This window comes from Manacus candei, unplaced genomic scaffold (assembly GCF_025592945.1).
Source record: "Manacus candei isolate 608988 ecotype Guabito, Panama unplaced genomic scaffold, ASM2559294v1 h1tg000013l, whole genome shotgun sequence".
Classification (NCBI taxonomy): domain Eukaryota; kingdom Metazoa; phylum Chordata; class Aves; order Passeriformes; family Pipridae; genus Manacus; species Manacus candei.
This window is the reverse complement of record NW_026138061.1, coordinates 2386885-2408726: the sequence shown is the minus strand read 5'-3', so window position 1 is coordinate 2408726 and position 21842 is coordinate 2386885. Positions and strand designations below refer to the sequence as shown.

The 21842-nt window shown below is 38.4% G+C and overlaps 2 protein-coding genes across 3 annotated transcripts in view; one reads left to right on the top strand and one right to left on the bottom strand.

The window, feature by feature from the left end:
- MRPL13 (mitochondrial ribosomal protein L13) overlaps positions 1-18367 on the top strand; it is a 30460-nt gene extending 12093 nt beyond the window's left edge. The window contains exons 5-7 of one of the 2 annotated variants that reach the window (XM_051778518.1): positions 2696-2782; positions 3124-3245; positions 18054-18367. In XM_051778518.1, the coding sequence (XP_051634478.1) occupies positions 2696-2782; positions 3124-3245; positions 18054-18078 (234 nt within the window). In that variant the 3' untranslated portion in view covers positions 18079-18367. Of the gene's footprint in view, positions 1-2695; positions 2783-3123; positions 3250-18053 lie in introns of those variants that run through there. The other variant, XM_051778519.1, reaches the window with a different exon arrangement.
- A 2342-nt stretch (positions 18368-20709) lies between these two features.
- The window catches only part of COL14A1 (collagen type XIV alpha 1 chain), a 116374-nt gene continuing 115241 nt past the window's right edge, over positions 20710-21842 (bottom strand). The window contains exon 48 of the mRNA XM_051778456.1: positions 20710-21764. Coding sequence (XP_051634416.1) covers positions 21442-21764 — 323 coding nt within the window. The 3' untranslated portion in view covers positions 20710-21441. The remainder of the gene's footprint in view (positions 21765-21842) is intronic.

Here is a 21842-nt window from a genome sequence, read left to right as displayed (position 1 = left end):
CTATAAGAAAGATAGGGACAGATTTTTTTATCAAGGCCTGTAGTGACAGGACAAGGAGTGATGTTTTTAAACTGAAAGAGATTTAAATTTAGATTGGACATATAGAAGAAATTTTTTAATGTGAGAGTGGTGAGAAAGTGAAACAGCTGTCCCAGAGAAGTTGTGAATGCCCCCCCATCCCTGGAAGTGTTTAAGGTCAGGTTGGATGGGGCTTTGACCCAACCTGGTCTAGTGGAAGATTTCCCTGCTGATTGCAGGGGTTGGACTAGGTGACCTTCACAAGTCCCTTCCAACCCAAACCGTTCTATGGCTCCATGGTTTCCTGGCAGTAAAAAGTGGGTTTTGCTTCATGTGAGCATGATTTTTCTGTGCAGGGTCTTGTTCTGAACTTATGAAGTTATGAACTTCTTGCATGTGTGAGAGGACAGGGGAAGGCAAATGAGTTCTTGAACAGCGTGGAGATTGGCCAATGTACCATAGGCATGCTTTGGATCATGCTTGTTGCATTTAGCATACTTACCTACAGAAACCATTATTGGGTATATGGTTATCCATGCTCATTCATTATCCATTAGCATTCTTCAAGCCCTGTTTTTATGTAAGTCTGTCACAACCTGAGGTTGTCAGTGCTGCAGTGACTGTACACAATATTGAAAGTATTTTTTCATTGTTAAAACTTGAGCATATAAAATCAGTAATTCTTTACAGAGTGGACTTTTTTTTAATAGGCACATTTTTACTACTGAACTGTTCTCTTTTGGCTAGAAAAATCAGAACATATTCACCAGTCAGAAGTATCTATAACCAGAACAGACCAGCTGTTCTACCACACTGGTTCATTTCAACAGGTGGCTGTGCCACATGCTGCAGAGGAAGATCAAAAACCAGTCATGAACACTGGTTGTTTGAAGAAATAAAACTCTGAACATAATGTTCATTAAAGTATTTTAAAGTCTCTCTTTTCATTGGACTGAAATCATTAAATAACTAGCTCTGTGTATCTGTAGGTCAAAGGTAACATGTTGGACTGTGTGTGTACAGTTTATTAGTCTAAGAAGTTATTACTGGTTCTATCAGAGCCTGAAGTTAAAAGTAATTTTTAGATAAAGAAAAAAATCCCCACAGTTAGGCAATGTGTTGTGAAGTCTCTGGGATTGCTGGTTTAGATCTGATGTATTTTGATCTTTCATTTGCTATAAGGAAAAATGCTGGATAGAAAGGCAAATAAGTGTACAAAATGAAAATTACTAATGGTAAGAGGGCTTTTAATATCTGTGTATTTTCTTGTATCGTTTTGGTGTCTCACTTCGTTTTCAGCATTCAGTGAAGTAAACTGGTGCACTTTCATTTTCTGTCTTCATCTTGCCTTTGTCTAACCCTATATTGACCTAAATAAACTGCAGTTTGCTGTACAAGCATGAATAATTTTTATCCCTCAAAAGCATTAGTTTTCATCTTTGGTTTTTAATAAATACTTATTAATTTTTATTAAAGAAGGTATCAACATTATAGATTATTCTGCCTGACCTATATATTTCTTCTGTCATCTTGATTTACTGTATTTGTCCATGGATCTGTGGTACTGGCTGCATAACACCTGAAAATCTGTCTTAACTACATGGTTCCAGCTGGGAACTCAGTGATTGTCTCTAAAATTTCAATTGAACTCCTTTAGTTAATGTTATAAAAAAAAGCAACTTTGCTCAATACACTTTTCAAAATGTCCAGATGCCTGGAAGGTTTTTTTGTGCTTAGTGCCCTGCATTTCAGTGTGTCTTATTGACATGAGCTTAACATTGCACTAAGTGTGCCTGGGTAGTTTCTGATTTGGAAATAGTTTATGCCCAGGTGGCTTGGAACACACATTTTACCTACAGAATTGCATGTAAATCTACCTCTAAATGCTTTGCTGTCCTTTTTAAAACCCTTTGTGTCTCCTACAGTCATGTGCCTTGTTTTACGTGTACAAATGTTCCCCGTCTGGGTGAATTCCATAACAATGTGTTTTGTATTTAAATTAGAGGCATCTATACTGGAGTCCAAGGGAAAATCCTGTTGAACTTTGTTTACTTTTCATTGAGCATTATTTAGTGTAGATGTACAAATTCTATTCATTCCTGATGCTCAGAAGTGAGATTGTTCATCTGTAACTAATCATTATAAATATATATAGTATGTTCATAATGGAGTGTGTTGGTATGTCAGCTTTGCTTAAGATACAAAGCATTAATTATAAAGCAGTTTCAAACACAGCAAATTACACTGTTAAACTAGTTGCTGGGAACACTTGGGAAATGTGTCAGAGCCTATTTTATTTTTTTCCTCAATAATATGTGTATATAAATGTGCAATACAATATGGAGTATTGTAGAGCTATTGTAGAACCACAAGCTTCTCAGTTGTTTTTGAAGTTGAATGATCATATGCAATCGTCCACAATGCTAAATATAACTCTTAACTTTCTAAGCTGAAATTTTCTATATGGCTGTCAGAGTAACTCTTTATATGATGGGGAGTAAGTATTTCTTCTTTTTGAATTAGTCTAGAGCACCTGCTGAATGTGTTCTTCAGCATGGAAGAAGGTGACTGCAAAATGGTTTAGTGACTAATGGAATGGACAGAGGGAAACACAGCTTACCTTTTCATATTATCTGTAACCTGTCTGATTATTTGTTACCATGTTATCTTTCTACAGATTGTTAAACTGACTGTTTATAGAATGCTTCCAAAAAACCTTCAGAGAAGAACTATGATGCAGAGGCTACACCTGTTCCCAGAGGATGTGAGTAGTCATGCAGTTACATTTTCATTCATGTGGGATTTGGAGGTGAAGAGGGAGTGTTAGCAATAGCACTTGTGTCCTAAGAAGGTAAATGAAAAAAAAATCAAGCTGATTTTTTAAATATATATATGTGTATATACACATAGTTGAAATGTTGATGCTTTTTTCTTTATTATTTCACAAAACCGTGAGATCCATGACATGTGTGAGATTGTCTTCTATATTTAGTTCAGACACTTAGCATGAAGAATGCAGTAGTATTGACAAATTTTGGTCTGTCTTTGGGAGTGGTGTTGTTTTTTAAACTGTGAGATAGTTAAGACTGTTCTCACCTGCCTCAGGTTATTCCAGAAGATATACAGAAGAACCTTCTGCAAGAGATTCCTCAGCCACGTGCAGTCCCCAGGAGGTTAGATGAATATACACCAGAAGAAATTGCTGCGTTTCCAAGGGTTTGGACTCCGTAAGTATCTTAGATTTTTTTTAAAGGACGCTTTGAGTGAATATGTGTTATGTAGCCTCTCACATTATTAGTAAGAAAAAAAAAGTAATGATTTTTCTGTTTATGTCATCTCTTTTTGGAGAGAGGCCATCATTAAAACGAGGAACAGTGGTTGCTAAGCTTTTTGTATTTCTGGCCTTTATTTTAATGAGAAAAGCTTTACTTGAAATCATGTTTTCAACTCTTCATCCAAATGAGTAAAAAACTTCATGACCCAGTTCGAGTGTACATGCTCTATAATGCATAACTGTGGCTCTATGAGCTTTCAAAAGCTTATTAAAAGCGAGTTTTCTTAGGCTTCTCATCCTAGATGAAACTAAAACAAAGTCTTTGCGTCAGTTATGTGTAATCAAGGCACTGTGTTACAGTCTGTGTTGAAGAGAACAGAATCCAGTAAATGCTTTAAGTCCTCTTCGGGGCTGAAGCAGGTTCATTGGGTTTGATGTTTTCTAACCTGTATCAGTTATACAAATTGTTGTGTTTGCTTTTATCCTCACTACGGGATGGAGTTGAAGATGCTGATATGTCCTTGTTCCTATGAGATTTCAGTGGATTAGCCCTGAAGAAATTTAGACTCTGCATCAATGACCAGAATTCTGCAGTACATTAGAGTAAAGCTGATAAGCCTCTCCTGTCATATGGCATGTTATAGTCTTGTATAACTGTTTTTAATGTTAAAACTTATAAAGACTCTCTCATAATAATCTAATGGGGAGCTGACACTTAGCTTAGCTAGCTAATTGGGAGTATCTGTATTGTCAAAGGAAGTGGTGTTATGCTGCCAGAGCTTTTGAAATGCGTTTCTTTGTCCCCCTTCACTGCCACAGTCTTGGTTGAGTTCATCTCCTTAGCACTAGGGCACCTGAAATGTGTTGACTCGTAGGTGTGTGTGGCAAAGGACAAACTTGATACCATCTAATTTAGTCATTGTTGTCAAACTGAGTTTCCTAATATCTTCATCTTAGCATTGAGAAGGCTACTTCAGCATGTTGATCCTTGAGGAAAATCTGCAGGTACAAACACTATTGAAGCTAGAATTCCCCTCACATCATTTCTTGGAACCATTCCTTCTGGAGGGATTGAAAGCACAGGGAAAATAATCATTCCCTTTTTTTGTATTTCTCTCCTCTGCAGTCTCATCCAGACTGATTGGTGGTAACTGCTATCCATATACAGTCTTTTTGCTTCTTGCCAATTATGGAGGTGGGGGAATACCGCTGCCTTAGAAACCCTGCAGCTGCAGCAGATTTGGAGGCTTTCAGCTCAGGGGATCATAGTGCTTCTCCTATGGGAGGGCTGGGGAGCTCAAGTGGGTACTCTGGTGAGAAGAACCAGAGGAATAGGTGCACCTGAGAGGAATGAAATAGTGGGTCTAAAATGAGTGTGAGAGAATGCCAGAGAGAATTGGAGCCAGTGAGGTCTGGATGGAAAAACAGGGGAGTTTGGGAGAATTTCGACACTCTTGAGTGGAGAGACTAGGCCAGAATTTTCCTTTCAGTCAGCTACTCTGTCTAGAGCCACTTTTAAGGGCAGGAAGGCATATCTAACACTGCTACCATACCTTTGCCATGTTGGACTTTAGTCCTACCTTCTTTTCTGTACTCAGGAACTGGTAAGACCTAGCAGAGAGGTAAGAGTGAAGATGGTTATCTGCTGTCTCTCTCCAAGCCTCAGGGCTCATCACTGTTGGATTTCAGGCTTCTTGTTCTGGCCTGCAGCCAGACCATTGTGAATCTCAGATATAAATGTCAGATAGCTAAATTTTAATTTAACCTTCAGCTCACTTTTTTTAGCAGTTTTGATGTTGGGAAGAGTTTCCAATTTGAAATAATGAGAAAAATAATAATGCTTTTCCTGTCTGAGGGAGTAAGTGTATTATTATGATTCTCTAGCATTCAGAGTGCTATGTGGAGAAGGGCTTAGTTGTGAAATAAAAGATAAAGAATTGAGCAAATTTGGTAAAATAACTTTTTGATGTGGTAGGTAAAATACAGAAGTCTGTGAAGGAGACTCAATTCTAGGTGAATTGTAGCGGTCACTGTTGCCAGCAGGAGTGTCTGAGAATAGACAACTTTGCACCAAATTCACTAAAAGAAAGGGTGTATGCATATCTAGCTGTAATAGACTCTGTGTTCTGAGCTTTTTCAGTGTGTGAACCCATGGAACAAGTAGTGTTTGCATTATTCCTTTGAAAGACTGTAGAAGTGACAAAGATTTAAGTATTTACATATTCTTTTTAGGGGCATCTAGCAAAAACATTCTTCAAAAAATGAGTCAAAAAAGGAGACAGATTTGTTCAACAAATCAAAGTGAAGTTAGTTAAAATATCATTGTATAAATCTGATCATTTGAGATGTACCAAAAAAACAACTACCTGACAATATTTCAGAAGAGAAAATGTGAAGGGAACATGAGTTATTTTTTGGAAATCCAAGTATTGCAGAAACACACGTGTATCTCAGAATGAAAAACTGACTCTCTGGGTTCCTCATCATTTTATTCTTTCCAGCTGACAGGATGCCCAGAGAGGTTTTAGAATCTCCAGCCATGGAGATGTTTTGAACTCACCACACGGTTCCTGAGCAACCTGATGTAATGTTGAAGTTAGTCCCACTTGGAGTGTGGTCCTTTCAGATGCAAATTTTTCTATGGTTCTTTATGTATGATGAAAGTAAACAAACACAGATAGTAAAATAGATTAGTATTTTAATAAATTGTGTTAAAAAACCCCAGTGCACTGGTTGCTAGTAGTGCACTAGCACTAGTAGTCCTGTTTGGCTTTTCCTTGGGCTATTGTTTGTTATTCTGTACTAGGATCTTAGTTCTCTGTGTGAGAACAAACACATGGTGCTAAAATGAGTAGGCTGTTCTTGTCCTCTGTGTCCTGCATTCTGCATTTGGGATGTAAAAAGCCTTGTTGTAGACTTGGGTATGTGAGCTTCTGCAGAACCTATAGATAGCTTCCAAGCAGTAAGAGTAGTCCTTACAATAAACCAGAAAATGAAGGATGCAGAAAAGCTATAAACTCAGTTTTTTTCTTCAGATGGTTTTATTAATTCTTCTTGCCTTATGTGACTTTTGTTTTTAATTATTATGTGTCTTCCATGAAGTTCTGAGCCTGGTGACCACCCTGTTTAACAAAGGGTAGAGGTTCAAATAGGAACTAAATACCTCTGAGAGTGATTTTAAAAAAGGAAGAATTACAGGGAAGCAGTGTTTGTGGTTCATCTTCTTTCTACAGAAAAAAAAATAGTTGATATCAGCCTTTTAAAATAGCTGTATGCTGTAATGAAAAAGACCAATTGAAAAGCATAGCTTGCTTAAAGGTATGTAAGGCTATAAATACAGGTAAACACAATTATAAATAGAAAATTAATCTTTAAAGTTTTACAATAAAACTTACACCCAAGAAATGTACCTCACCATATGTAAAATAGCCATAAGATAGATAATAGGTAATTAATGTAAATAACTGAATTTATATGAGAAATTACTAGTTCTAGGATGAAAATACCCTTTTTCTCTTTAATCTGAAATAATAATGTATATAGTTTTCATTTGGAACGTGAAGACAACATGGTCAGTGCTGCTAACAGTCTCATTGGATATCTAAGTGTCTTGCTGTAGATATGTTTTTAAGGGCTGTTTTGCTGGTAATTGGAGACTGATCCACCACAGAGAAATATGCAATATCCACGTGGAACTCTAAAACAGAGAAACAGTTTTTAAGGAAAGCACAGGTCTGGTGTGGAAACCCAACAAATCATTTGGTGTTCAGAGTGGAGAGCTTTCCCATCACCCCTCCTTCCACCACAGCAGAGTTCATGATGGGACATCAAGCAGGATCCTGTTCCATGAAAGTGGAGAATTAAATGTCAGAATATTTCTAGTCAGAGAGGCTTTCTTTGAGCATTCTTTCCTTTTATCCATAATGGGAACCAAACGACTTTCCAACTTGTGCAGAGGTTCCTACTGGTCTGAAGTTAAGTGTGGTGGAAAACCATGTAGATACAAGTTAAATTATGTCTTTTCCCCAGACATATTTCGAGGGGGAAAAGATCAAAAACTGGTTCCTTTGACAAAGTTCAATTTTGTACTATGAATGAAACCATTATTTCAAGTGTGTTTGAAGTTTCAGATTGTATGTCTTTTTAAATGAGTTTTACACAGAAATCATTACAGAATTTACCAGTCACATATGACTAAGCAAACAATTCTGTTCCATAAAAGTAAGGACACATCAGATTCATGGGTGAATTTTCCTGTTATATACCATTTTAAAGTTTTTTAACTGTCTGGGTATATATATGTTTTGAGACAGTTTTAAAGGCAGGAAATTGTTTTTCAAGAAGTATTTAAGTAAGAATGTTACCAGATATATGGAACAGCAGCTCTGTGTTGGTGCAGTAAGATGGATGCATTCCTGAGAGTTTCCCTTAAGAAAGCAGAGCCATCTGATTTGCAGGAGTGTGCTCGGGCTGGTGCTGCCGCATACTGAGCGCCTGTTCCACTGCCAGCCCTCCTGGGAACTCCCCTCTGGCCAGACAGCCCCTCCCTTGTCCTTTCGGGGGAAAAGTTCTTGAACACTTTTGATGTTTTTAAAACTTAATGTATTGTAAACTTTGAAATCTGGTTTAAGAAAACCAAACACCTTTTTGGTGTTTATTTTTCTGAGTAACTTGCCTGATTTCCACCCCCATCTGTACATCCTGCTTTGAGGCAGCGGATTGCAGAACCTGGTCTGAAGCTGTAGTTTTGTTTCAGCTGAGCAGCATGGGCTGGGCAGGGTGCCAGCACTGACACTGCGTGTCATCCCCACACCATGGCACAAAGATTCCTGGTAATTCATCAGCAACACTCCGGGGCTTTGAAAGCAGAGAATCACAATGTTCTCAGAAAGAAAAGTTTGTAGGTGATGAAACACAAGCATGTTGGATGCCTGTGAACTGCAGGTGGCTCTGATAATGCTCATGCACATTCTGTGCTAAAGATAACTGCTACTCCAGTTCCAACCTGGTTTTGTGTCCTTAAAACCAGCCTTGCCAGACTCAGCCAACCAGAAGCCAACTGTCATGTTCCCAGCAAACAAATTTGTGGGCATCGGTAAACGGAAAGGCTTCTGGATTTACAGATCCTCTCAGCCACAGCTGCCCTTTGTGATTGTTTTCTTACAAGAGCTGCAGCAATTGTTGTCTTGCACAATTCTACAATTTCTAGTGTAGGTTCCTATTTTTAGTTACCCACATTATTTCTGGGATGGAGTAACAGAGCTGAAGAAGCCAGGGATATGCTGGTTATGTGGCTGAAATGATGTTATGAACAGTACTTTTATATATGCAAAATGCTGACAGGTTTTTTTATGAGTTTTTTTTGTCTGTTAATGTCTTCAGATAACTTCACAAGGAGCCAACACTAAAAGACATCTCACCTCACTGCATAGAGAAATTATGTTTGGAGTATTTCCAGTGATGTGTTGTGGTTACAAATTATAACTTGCAGTCATTACTAAGTTTATAAAATGCTTTTTTTCCTACTATGAAATATAAATAAAGGAAAAATTATGGGATTGGTTACTCTAGTTATATGGAGAAGTGCAGAGAGAAAGCCATAAAGATCTCCTCCAGAGATGGTGAGATCTTGAGCTATATTTATAAGGACCATCTCGAGTTTATTTATTAGCCTTTAAAAAATCACTACTAAAATAAGTATTTCTCCAGTCTTTTTCTTAGTTACTGCTTAGTTGTAGAATGTGGCTGCAGCTTTTTGGGGTTTGAATTCCAAGTGTCTCGCATGGTAATATTTGGTTCTTATCTTTGGGCTGTGGGGAATAAGTACTGCCCCTCCAACTGGGGTGCTCATCTTCTCTCACAAAGCAGGGCTGGCATGTATCAGTGCTGAGAGAAGAGGTGGCCAACACAAACTTCTGTAAGAAAAGACTGGAGCTGGTCTTACTTTTTCCTAAAAGCAAACTATAAACCAGGAAAAAGCTCTCCTGCCAATAGCCCAGTTCTGTTCCAATGTACTCTTTGAGGAATCCCTCTGGAAGTTTATTTTCTGTGGCTTTTTCGGTTCTCGTTAAGAATTACATTTACTAACTGGATATCATTAACCCCCAGTAAAATCTAGGAACTATCACTGGTGACTTTTTTAATAGTAAGGGCATAAAAATATATTGGGATTTTGTGTAGCATTTTGTTTAACAGGAGATTTGAAGGTTACCAAATCTCACACTTCAGACTACCAGAGCTGGATCTACATTCCGGTGGACAAAAAGCCACACAGATACTTAAGAAGCAAATTTCTCTCCTCTACATGAGGTTTTAACTTCAGGCAGCAACTAAGCACTAACTGAGAAGGGTCAGTAGCTCAATCATCTTAAAAATCCAACAAATTCCTGTTCAGATTGTTTAGCCAATTGAAATTAATTCCTGGCTTTTCTCTGGCATACCTGAAACACATCAGTGCTACTGATTCCCATACCCTTTACCTGAGGGCAGCTTACATTCTATCTAAAATTAGAGTTGAAGGTCAGAGATAATGAATGGGTAACTGGGCCCTTTTACTTGAGCTGCCTGAAGAGGCTCCCAAAAAGAAAGTTCTAAAGCTACTTTTCCCTTCCCTTAAAATCTGTTGATCTCCTGTGCTAAAGTAGAAACTAAATTAATGGAAATTTGACAAGCAGTAGGAAAATGGTTGTAAATGATACTGTTGAACTACTTGCCCAGGTGAAATTACAGTTAGATTATTTTTTAATTGCTCTTTTATAAATGTCTAGATTTCCTTTTTTCACTTCTGGTGCTGACAGCAAGTCTGGAAATTATTTCACCATTTCTTCACCCAGTCCTCTATTTATTTGAAGAATAACGTAATTCTTTGTCCAAAGCCAAGTGTGCAATGCTGTTCTTTCTACAATCGTACAGTTTTTAGCAGAATATATCACTTAAAGAGAAACCTTTCATTTGCAAAAAGCATTGTCATACCAAGATGAAATTTAGGTGTACTTTGCATTGATTTAACTTAAATCATTTTCCAGTCAGAAATAATGTAATCCACGTCAAAATTTGGGAATTACAGTAATTTTTAAACATCTTAGATCAGTTTTGCATATTTTCTTTTTATAGAAACTGGGTTGTGGCCACTTTATTTTAAATTGTAATAAGCCATTCTTAATTTCACTAGGAGTACCTAAATGCATATAACATTGGTTTAGGTAACTTGACTTAAGGACACTTGTTAAGAATTAAAACAAGTGCTAGTTTTATGTAGAAAAAAAGAAAATAAGCTGCAGCTGAGGACCACAAAAGGTAAATCTTAAGTGTTTGTGCAGAAGAGGGTTAATCATGATGGCTGTACTGTCATAGCAGTATCGTCTTTTCTTACTCTATTTTGTTACAAAAAGCAGTTTCTGTAACTGTGGTTTATTCTCCAATCAAAATTAGTTATACTTGTAGAAATGCTTTTTAGCCAAGATAATAGTCTGCATGAGAACTACACCAACATGGAAAAGGCTCTTGTGCCCCAGGCAGAACAAGTTCATGGTTTAGGATAGGCCACAGTGGTTATTGGAAATTTAATGATAGTTTAAATGTCATTAGCTGTTTCACTGATTATTTTACCAGAGGCACAGAGCTACCCCCCCCCAGCTCCAAACTGTTGATATTTGAGTGCAACCACATAATTTGGTTTTACAGAGAATGACAACCATGTCTAATCCTTGTTTTTTGATTTACTAGTGTGGTTAGTGAAAAAGGTGACATATTCAAAAATGCCCTTTAGCTATAGTGCACTTACCTAATATCTATTGACTTTGGCTCAACTTGCAAAGTGTACCTGAAAAATATATATATGTCTTTTGTTTTAGAGTTTACAGTAAATCTTGGCTCTCTCTTGAAGTTTGTCCATAAGAAGGAGTCTTAAGATACTCAAAATTTCATAGTTTATTCATAAATTAACCTTAAAATATGTGCCAGATGGACCTCAAATTTCATGGTGTGTGTATTGTGCATGAGTTTTATACAAAAACAAATTATTTGGAACCCTTTCTTATGAGAAAAGGCTAAAACCCACCTCTTGCCCTTAATAAGGGAATATGAAAGTTGAGCCATAGAACTATCCTGTGTAAGCAAATGACTGTCATCAGTTAGCAATAATTCCACATTCCTATAATTGTGATTTCCATAATTACGAAGAAGAGCATTGCAGTAATACAGATCCAGCGTGCCTCCTACCACAGACTAATTGGATCAAAGAGTGGCTGAGGGCTAAATACTAAGTGGCATGATCAGTCCACAAAATCTTTTCACTAACTGATCTTCCCCTATCTGTCATCTCTTTGAAACTGTGCTGTTTATAAACTCTCCATAACGATACATTTATGACCCAGTGGATATCACTGGTTAACTACTTAAAAAAAAGTAGGGGTAGTTTAGAAGTACTTTAACACCAATTAAGCCACATTTCTTTGCATGTTTTAGATTTTCAGCCAAGTTTAGAGAGATTTTATCCTTGTTTCTTAAAATTCTTGACATTTGTGTAAGGAAATCACGGAGAGCTTCTGTAAAACTACACAGTCATACTGAAGACTCCTTCAGTTGTTTGGGGAACTCTCCACTGTTCAGCAGGAAAGAGGGTGGGAGAAAGTGGAAAAAAAAAAAAACAGTGGGAAAAAAGCTACCATAGCAGCCACAGACCTAAAACTCTCCGGCATGAGTTACTCTTAAAACATTTCAGTAACTGTGAGTTAAGACTGATACTTATTTGGTTTTGTTTTTGATGGATAACCCATGCAAGTGGGAAGCTTACCAGACATAAAATTTTTCAGGTAATAGGGAGCATTGGGAAGACTGTGAATGGAAGAGAAGGATGTGCCTTTCATACAGGATGTTTATTAATTTTTAGGGGGGGTTTAATGTATCTGGAGTGGTTTCTCTATTCATGGAAACAGTAATATCTTAACAGAATTCTAAGCCTATCCTTTTCAACTTTTGCTCTTGTACCACTGCTCTCATCTCTGTCAGTTTATTAGCCTGTGGCATTACTTAGCCCTAAGGCACTGACCTTTTGCAGTGCTGAAGCAAGGGTAAATCCTTTCTGAACACTCTTTGTTTTTGCTGGTGAGATTGCAGAAAGTCCAGGGAACCCCAGCTCTCTGGGTCACGTTCTCCAATGGTGAGATAATTGCCCACAGATGAAGAGAAAAATGCAATTTGAGATCTTCAAAGTTTCTGCACCAGGTGTGCATTGCTGAGTCAAGAGCAGGTATTGACAGGTCACTCACTTCTTCTGCAGCACTGACAGTCCTATTCCTCAGCAGAGGCATGTTTGAAAACATAAGTTAGCAGTCATTAACGCAGGCTTGCAAGCACACAGATTACTGTAGTTAACTCCATGAAATTTGACTTCATACAACTTGTTTTGGAAAGTATTAGACAATGGAAAATATCAACAAAGCAGTGTGGGTAGGGATTGTTTATGGAGAGATGACTGTCGAGGGGTTTTGAGTTTGAAAGAAGATAGGGTCATGTTATCAAGTGCTATTTATCAGCAGCATGTGGTTGAAGAAACTAGGCAGGTGTGTAACTTCTTTTGGAAGAAGAAGGAAGGGCAACGTCTGCCATAAATTATATGGTAGAAAATATATAGCTAATCCCAATGCATTTAGAAGTTCTAAAAAACAAAATAATTTGGGTTAAGATATGTAGTTTTGAAGAGGTATTCTGAATTATTAAAAATTCTGAGTCATTAAAAATTAAGAGAAAATATTTTAAAGGATTGGATTGTAAAATGACTGCTTTACATATAAAATAGACACTGTCATATATTACGCTAAAGTCTTAACCTTATTATTTCTATGAGGTAAGTAATGCTATTTTTCACTTGTCTGCTGTAAGGACTGTATCATAAGGTGTTCTCTTGCTTGCTGAGAAATAAGGTGGTGAAACTGTCCTGTATATTTTTGAAATCAAATTAGTTGCAGTATAACACTGACTGTTGATCCCTTAGATTTGGTGTTCACGGAGTAACACACACACATATACACCCCTCATTTTATTTTTTCTGAGGCTGTTTTACCTCCACAAAACATTGCTAGGCAAAAGGAAGCATCATTGCTGGAATGTGCTGACAAGAATTTAATAAAGATGGAGCTGTGCAGCAAGTCTGTTCAGAGTTGATGTAAATAAATATTCACTCCAGGAGTTGAAAGTTGAACACATTTAACTATTGGAAAGGGTCTCTGTCCTGTCCAGTTTGACAGGAAAAATACCCTTGGAAAAGGACATTTCACATCACACTGAAAAGAATATTGAATGTTCTGTGGAGTGGGGGGTCCCATCGTAGTTGCAACTATACAAGTAGTTCTTTCTGTGCTGTTAGTTTCTGTTTGCCCTCTGAGATATTCAAAGGCTGAGGTCATAGCTTCATTAGCATTTTTTCCAGCAAAAAAGCTAGGTTTTAAATATCATCCATCACTTTTCCCACCTTTCCATTCTGCTTGTGTGGCAACAGAATGGAGAATCAGGGGACTGAGCTAGATTAAAGATAAGCTTGTTTTATGCAGCTCCACAAAGTGGTGTATGTTAGAGTTGGTGGGGGTGGTTAGGGAAGCACATGTATGATCACCAGATTTCAGTATTAGTCAAACAGGTAGTCTAAACTCCATTTGGAATAACTAGAATGAATCTTTAATTAAAGTATTCTGGGGAAGTCCTGCCTTTCTTCACTGACTTTAGAGATGACTTGAAAAGACTTGCGTCCTTGAGCTAAAGTTTGCCATTTTAAATTCTGTCTTCAGTGTCTAAGCAGAATTCACAGTTACAGTTTTGTCTGAAAAGCAATTTTAACTGCATCATTGTACAGAAGGCTAGGATTAAGTAGTTGGGACCTCTGGAGGTTATCTGGTCCAAACCCTTGGCTCAAGCAGGGCCACTTAGAGCCATTTGCCCAGGACTGTCGCCAAGGATGGAATGGAGTCTTTCTGACTCCATTCTTTCTGCTCAGTCTTTCTGAGCAACCTGTTCCAGTGCTTGGTCACTCTCATAGCAAAAAAGTGTTTCCTGATGTTCAGACAGTACTTCCTATGTTTCAGTTTGTGCCCATTTTCTCAGTCTTGTCAGTGTCCTCCACTCTGTCCTCTTCACACGCTCCCTTCAGGTATTTGTATACATTAGTGACATCCCCCAGAGCCTTCCTTTCTCCAGGCTGAACAGTCAGAGCTCTCTCAGCCTGACTGTGTGAGGTGCTCCAGTCCCATAATCCCACAATTAACTTTGTGGTCCTTTGTTGGACTCTGCAGTGTGTTCATGTCTGTCTTGTACTGGGGAGCCCAGAACTGGACACAGCACTCCAGGTGAGGCCTCACTAGCACTGATCAGAGGGCAGGATCACCTCCCTTGACTTGCAGGCAGTACTTAGCCTAATGCAGCACAGGATGACATTGGCTTTCTTGGCAGCAAGGGCACACTGCTGATTCACGTTCAACTTGGTGTCCACCAGGACCCCCAAATCTTTTATGGGTGAGTGGTACCTGAGACATTTGCGTATCTGAATTATCCCCTCCAGCTAATCTTTTGAGTATCTTAATATATCTGAATGACTCTTATTTTGAGAAAGAGTAAGTCAGCTTTGTGATTCAGTGAGATTTCACAAATTGCTCTCAATTTTAAATCACAAAAAATAACCTGGATATATAGGGTATCTTCGGAATCCCGCAAGTATAGCACATTATTTCCGAGAGTTTAAATAACTGTTCCATTTGATCCTTAATTCCACCAACATTTTGTATTTTCTGTGGATCCAGCCTTTAACAGTTTCTTCACAAGTGGACATTTTATACTTTACATACAGTGTACAGTTAGCCTGTGATTTGCATTACATTCAAATAATAGGTATGAAAAGACTATCCAGAGTTACAAATCCTTCTTGGCCACAAGGGCACACTGCTGGCTTATGGACAGCTTGTTTTCCACCAGGACCCAAATTAACTTTGGGGACCACTAAGACCCTTTTGTTCTCCATCATAAAAACTGATCCTATGAACTGGTCGTACGTGCAGGTTTATCTCTTTTGTGAAGTTCAGTGACTGTGGATTGTCAGCATTTACATCAGCTGTATTTGTCTTCTGATAGCTGTGAGTATGGATAAAAGTTGAGAGAATTTACAGAATCACAGAGTTGTTCGGGTTGGAGATCATCCAGTCCAACCCCCCTGCCAAGGCAGGGTCACCCAGAGCAGGTGACACAGGAACACATCCAGATGGGTTTTGAATGTCTACAGAGAGGGAGACTCCATGACCTCCCTGGGCAGCATTAAGGGGTTTAAAAGCTGTAATCAGAGCATAGGACCAGTTCTTCAGTTCCTTTTACTTAGTGGTAACATATTTGTTAAGAGAGAAGCACTCAGCAAATTAAATTAACATCCTGTTCATTACACCAGGCCTCTAAGTATTTTGCCTAGAATTTGCTGAACTGTGTCTTAAAGTTCTTTATGTGGAGTATAAAAATGTTAGTGGGACAGATATTTTTTACTTTTTTGGTGGCAGACATCTACTGCAGAGACTAATGTTGCATATTTTCAGTGAACCCACAACACTTTGCCTTTCAGCACAGATTTCAGGGATTTTACATTCTGCCGCCTATTTCCCCTTGCCTTGGAGTCTGCTGTCAATATACAGCAAAGTTGTGGTTTCTTCCCCCCCAAGAATGTTACTTTAAAAAAAAAACAAACAAGCAGCTATGTGAAGTCTTGCCTTTGCCTGGATTTCTGAACTGTCTCTTCGAGAAGGTTGCATTTTCTTTGTTCCAAATGCATAAACTCAGGGCTTTGCTGAGGAAGGGCAAGAGCACTGCCATCGAAGAACACTCTTGCATGGATTCATGTCATTTATCAATGAGCAGTCATCCATTAGTGTTCACAAGTAGTTCATAATTCTCCCTGAGTAGACAAGGGTTTTGTGGTTCATACTCTTTGTCTGACAAAGTGCCTATAACGCTTTTGCCAAAGGCAGAGTTTTTCAAGGCTTAGCTTTCCTAGTGCCAAGGACTCTTCAAAAGCAGTCCAAAAGCCAAGTACAAGTACTGTGGCAATAGAAAAGGCTTTAAAAACTTTTGTATTTGTTCACACAACTGTTTCAGTATAGAAAATCCTGCCTTTAAGCTTCATTAACTTTGTAAGACTGCAAACTAAGAGTCCAGTGTTTCATGCATTTAACTTTTAAGACAATGGGCATTACAGTTGAAATGCAGACTACAAGCAAGAAAGAAAAAAATGGATTTCCACCCCACAACAAAGTACTGTGAGACCCATAGTTCTGCAGCACTGAAGCATAATCCTAGAGTGAAGTTTTAAGTGAGCTATTCATAGAAAAATGCAAAATCCTTTGAGCAACACACAAGAGGATGAATTGGCCTATGAAAAACCAGAGTAATAACTGTAAACTGGAAGACAAGGATGTCTTTGCCATGCTGCGTTGCCCAAAATCTTTCAGCACTGTCCACCCATCTAGGATGGATGCAGTGATAAAACTTTTAAGTCACTGCTGATAGGTTTTCAAAATCCTGCACTCTTACTACTCCACAAACAGTTTGATACAATTAAATACCTATGCTGGTGTGCGTGGCTGAGATCTAAGTGACAAAATGTGGAATGGCTGAGGAGTTGGAACTAAATGATCTTTAAGGTTCCTTCCAACCCAAACCATTCTGTGATTCTATGAATATGTGCAAGTACTGAAATCCCAGATTCTATGAAGTGTGACTTGACTTTCCGGTGTGTACCAGCCACAAGGTACACAACGTGGAGTATATTCAAGTCCAACATTAAACAAGTATCTAAACAACATATATGGAGCTTACAGCAGTTCTGTCTTGCACAAAAAGTACAAGTCCAAATGTTAGAATATGCCATTTAAATGGAAAACAAAGAAGCCTTGTGATACATCACAGTATGAACACTAACTCTTTTTTATGGTTGTTCTGTAAAATTTATACAATCATCAGATTTTATACAATACACTTGAAATAGCACAGACTGATTTCCAGAGTTGCTTTCACATAAGAACCTACAGGCTCATACAAGAATTGCGTGAATGACTTTGCAATGCTACTGCTTGAGAAATTCTAGAACAGCAACATAAGACTGATTAAGTATTGGATTTCTGTATGGCATCTCTGCAGCCATGTAAACTCTCAATCTCCAAAGTAAACTGCCTGCTTCCATTGCTGTCTGCCTTTCATTTCTATTGATGAACAAAATTCAGCAGTCTGCTGCTGTCTGAATTCAGTTTTTCACATTTGTCATCCAAGCAGAGGGGATTGCAGAACCTTTAAGATTCAAAGTAGGGTTGTTTTTTTAAATCATCAATTTTAGCTATTCCAGCAGTGTTGTGGTGAACTGTGCTGTTAACTTAAAACTTGCCATCTTTTGCGGAGATTGTTCAGTTTTTAAAAGTGGAGACAAATTAGTACCAGTGTTTAAAACACTGTGAGACTGCACTCAGTTCAAGATGCTTTTTGTTTTGCTTGGGAAAGTAGGAGTGGCTTGTAAGAAACACCTTGACCAACTAGTCCTGATGTCTGTAAATTCTTAGAGGTCTTAGGAAATTTCTTTAATTTGTTCTGTCTTTTTTATTTAATCCAGAAAATATTCTTTGTCAAAAAACTTCAAGCACCAGAATAAGGAAATAAAACTAGACCTGGCTGCTACTGCAGCCTTAAAGCAAAGCCACTGTAGTGCCACACATTTCTTAAAACACTTTTTTTTGTTTTTTTCCAGACCTAAAGATTTTCGATGGAAGTAATAGCAGTAAGTGGAGAAGAAGTGCCATCAGGAATGTCTCTCCTCCTTGAAAGAAAAGTCTTCTAACATGGAAGCATCTGTGCATCTCAGTCAACTCTTCTATACTGAATGTTTCTAACAGCTGTTAGCAAACTTGATTTGGCAAGATTATGAAAATGATTGTATTTGAAACAGATAAAAATAGATATTATCTTGTTAATACCACCTGTACTCTGCATTGTATGATCTGGTATTTATTAGTGACATTTGGTTTGATACTATTATTAAAGAATTGATACCTTTTTAATGAATATTTGCATCTCATAGAAACAGTACATTGATTACTAAAATGAAGTATCTCACTCTAAAAGCTACAAAACTTGAATTCTATGCAGCAAGAGCAGTCAATAATTTTGGTCACCAGCCATGGTTTTTCATCCTCAAGCTTTGACCCAGCATAGCTGATTTCACTAAAGAGCTTGTTGAAATAACAGGCAGTAAAGGTGGATTACAGGGAGATACTCTTCCTTTTTTCCACCCTTCAGCACAAATCTGATTTTGATTCAAGCGACCAGAACACGATTACTTACTTTAAAGAACATATTACAGAACAAAGCAGCAACATTTTTATTATGAAAACCAAGTGAGGAAACTGAACTTAAGTGTTGAATGATGCAAAAAAGTCTTAAAAATTACTTTGCTTTTGCAAGCTACTTCCCTGAAATTCCTTACTGCTTTTCTGCATGGAAAACCCTCAAGCCAAATCTGTTGTGTAAGTAAGTGAAGCACCTGTTGTTTTCAGTGTTGTGGAAGATGTTACCTGCAAAATTTGGCAATGTTTGGTGAGGAGAATTTGAGTTTTCTATATTTGTTTTATACAAGCATCATAAGGGAAGAAAAACATTGGTTTGTTTATAATCATATTTCATTACATGAAATAATGGTTTGCTATCAGGCATTTCTTTGGCATTCAGGTGGGCTTATCCTAGGAAACATTTCTACCCTGTGAATATGCAGCCTGCATTTCCAAGTCAGTAACATTTTGTTAACAAGTGAAAGTATTTTTAAAAGCACTAGGTTGCAGTAAATGCTCTTTTCTGTCCAAGGACACCGTACAGAGGGTGTATTGGTAAGATATGGGTGGCATCAGCTATTCATTATGTGCTGAATACTCCAGTCAGCAACTTCAGTTCCTTAGGTGGTCTGGAAAAAATACAAGACACTCCTGATTATTCAGAGACTGGATTTTGGAGGAAATCTTAACTGTCTGTGTCTTACTTTTTTTGGCAAACATACAAATCTTGAATAATACTTTTATAAGTTGGTAGTGCCCACCAGTTAGTTACTTATTATTACCAAGGCATGCCCAGCAAGTGACTGTACGACCAATGACACCAGAAGTATTCTGGTCAGTGGGGTGCCAGTAAATGGCATTTTAGATATAAAGTTTAAACAAATTAACTAACAGGAGGCTCGAAGTCTTTCTGAGACAACACAGGCAGAATTGCTTGAAGGCTGATTTTCCATCAGTGACCTTCTCAGTCACTTCCACAGGACCTGCAGGTCACCCACCATGTCTCGGAGAACACTCCAGACAGTGTCAGTACAACACATGGGCAGGAGTGTGCCAGCCAGGGATGGCACAGGGAGTTCACATTTGGGGTAAATTAATGTGGGTGTTCACAGCCAAGTACCAGTAGGGAAATTAATCCTGTGGCACAGGCATTACCTGTATTTAGCTGTAATAATATCTTTCTGAATGGCAGCTGTGTGTGCCAGGCTCTCCCTGCACGTGTGTGCAGAGAGCTGTGCTCACTTGGGGCCTCAGTGTTCTGTAAAAACCAGGGCTGAGCTCCTGAAGGATGAGGTCCATAAACTGCATTATAGTTTTCTACCACATTCTACTTTAAATGCAAGTGCAGGTAAGGAACTGACTCAGCTCACATTCCATCAACTTTTATCACCTTTCTCCAAGAAAGTAGTGGGAGTTAGGGATGAAAGAAATTATGGGAAAACAAGCACAGCCTACAAAGGTATCCAGCCCCCAGGCAGAGCTTGCCCACGGTTAATCACATGTACAAATGGTGTGTGTTACTAATGAGGTTGAATTCTAGGTGAGATAATTGGAGATTACACAGTAAAGGTACCTGTTATCTTCCTCCTGGTGAACTAAGGGAGCTGCTGGGGTGGCCAGAGGTGAAACCTGACAAGTTTTTCTTAATTGAGAATGGAGAGACCTGCACAGGGATGAGCAGGAAGACAGCCCTGGGATGCATAGACCAGTCTCTCCATTTCTGTATGAGGCTGAATTAGAAGTGTCCCAAACCCGTGCCTTCAGCTTAAATGGCCATTTTGAGCTTAAATGGCCATTTTGAGCTAAGTCTTGCTTTGATGCTTAGTCTTCGGTGCTGTTCAAAACTGTTTATTGAGTCACTTCATAACTTATCTTGTTTATTTGTAGATAAGGAATTGCTCTGTGCTCAAGTGATTGGGTTGGCATTTTTCCTTCCTCTCCTCATTAGCTGATCCAAGTTGCCATCCCAACTACACCTGCCAGTCTTTTGACTTTGGCACGTCAATATGTGAAATCTCACCTCCACAGATGGTACAACCAACTCATCGCACAGTTACTCTCTACATTTGTCCATATATAATTTTAAAAATAAGGCTAAATAATGTTTATACTAAGTGCCCAAAAGTGTTGAAAAAGGGGAATGTATTTATTTCTCATTGCAATCTGTCCCCTAATCTAATGCAACTGTTCAGAGTTAAATGAATACAGAATTACCGTACAAAAGCCTGCCACTTTTATTTGCATACAAAACAGAAATGAAAGAGGTTCACAATAAATTATCAGTGTGCTCCCACAGAACATTCTTGTGTATTTATATCATGTGAGTTAGAAAAAACAACACCCTGTTAACATATGAATTCTTTGCAAAAGGGTAATAAGCTGGGTTCAAGGAAACCTGATTATGATTGTTCTCCAGTGAATTTAGTCGGGTTACTCTGCTAGTAAAGCAATTAATCCAAAACCAACAGAACATAATCAACTAGGAAAAAACTGATAACAAACATAAACTTTTCTGGATGGTTCTACATATACCAACTAGCTGGACGCATGTTTTTATACAGTTTGAATAGTGAACGGAACAGTACTCCAGAGAAAGGTCTACAAGTGACCTTTCGTCATCATCTAGCACCAACCCACTAACAACTAAGCTTCTGGCATGCAAGATAATTACCATTATTTGTTGTGTCAACCAGCCATGTACACTTTTTTCTCCTTTAACATAAGAGCCTGTAAACATCTTCCGTGACAGGTGAGGCACCTGGACAAAAGGCCAAACAGATGCACATAAAATGTTTCCCTTTTTTAAACAGTTCATTGAGAGGGTTTTTTTCCATTTGCCTTTGTGCGTGCTGGAGTCTTGGCGCTCCTTTTGGCTATCCTCCTTGCGAAGCGACTGATTCCTGGGGATCTCAGTTCAACGGCTTCCATCTCTTCTTGAACAGGAGTAAATTCTGGTTGAGCAAGATGAGGTGATGGATAGGACTGGGAGTATGGGGATGGTAAGGGGTAGGACCCGTGAACTATGTACGGCTGTTGCTCACCATCATAAAGGTCCTCAGGGTCATAGATTTGGTAGGAGCTATGTGGCAACTGCACTACTGGGATGTCTTGATCAGTTGGCTCACCGTATCCACCTTAACCCACCACCACCAAGAGTATTCATATGGTTAACACAGGAGAAGGGGAGTAGAAAATTAAAGCATTCATTAGGA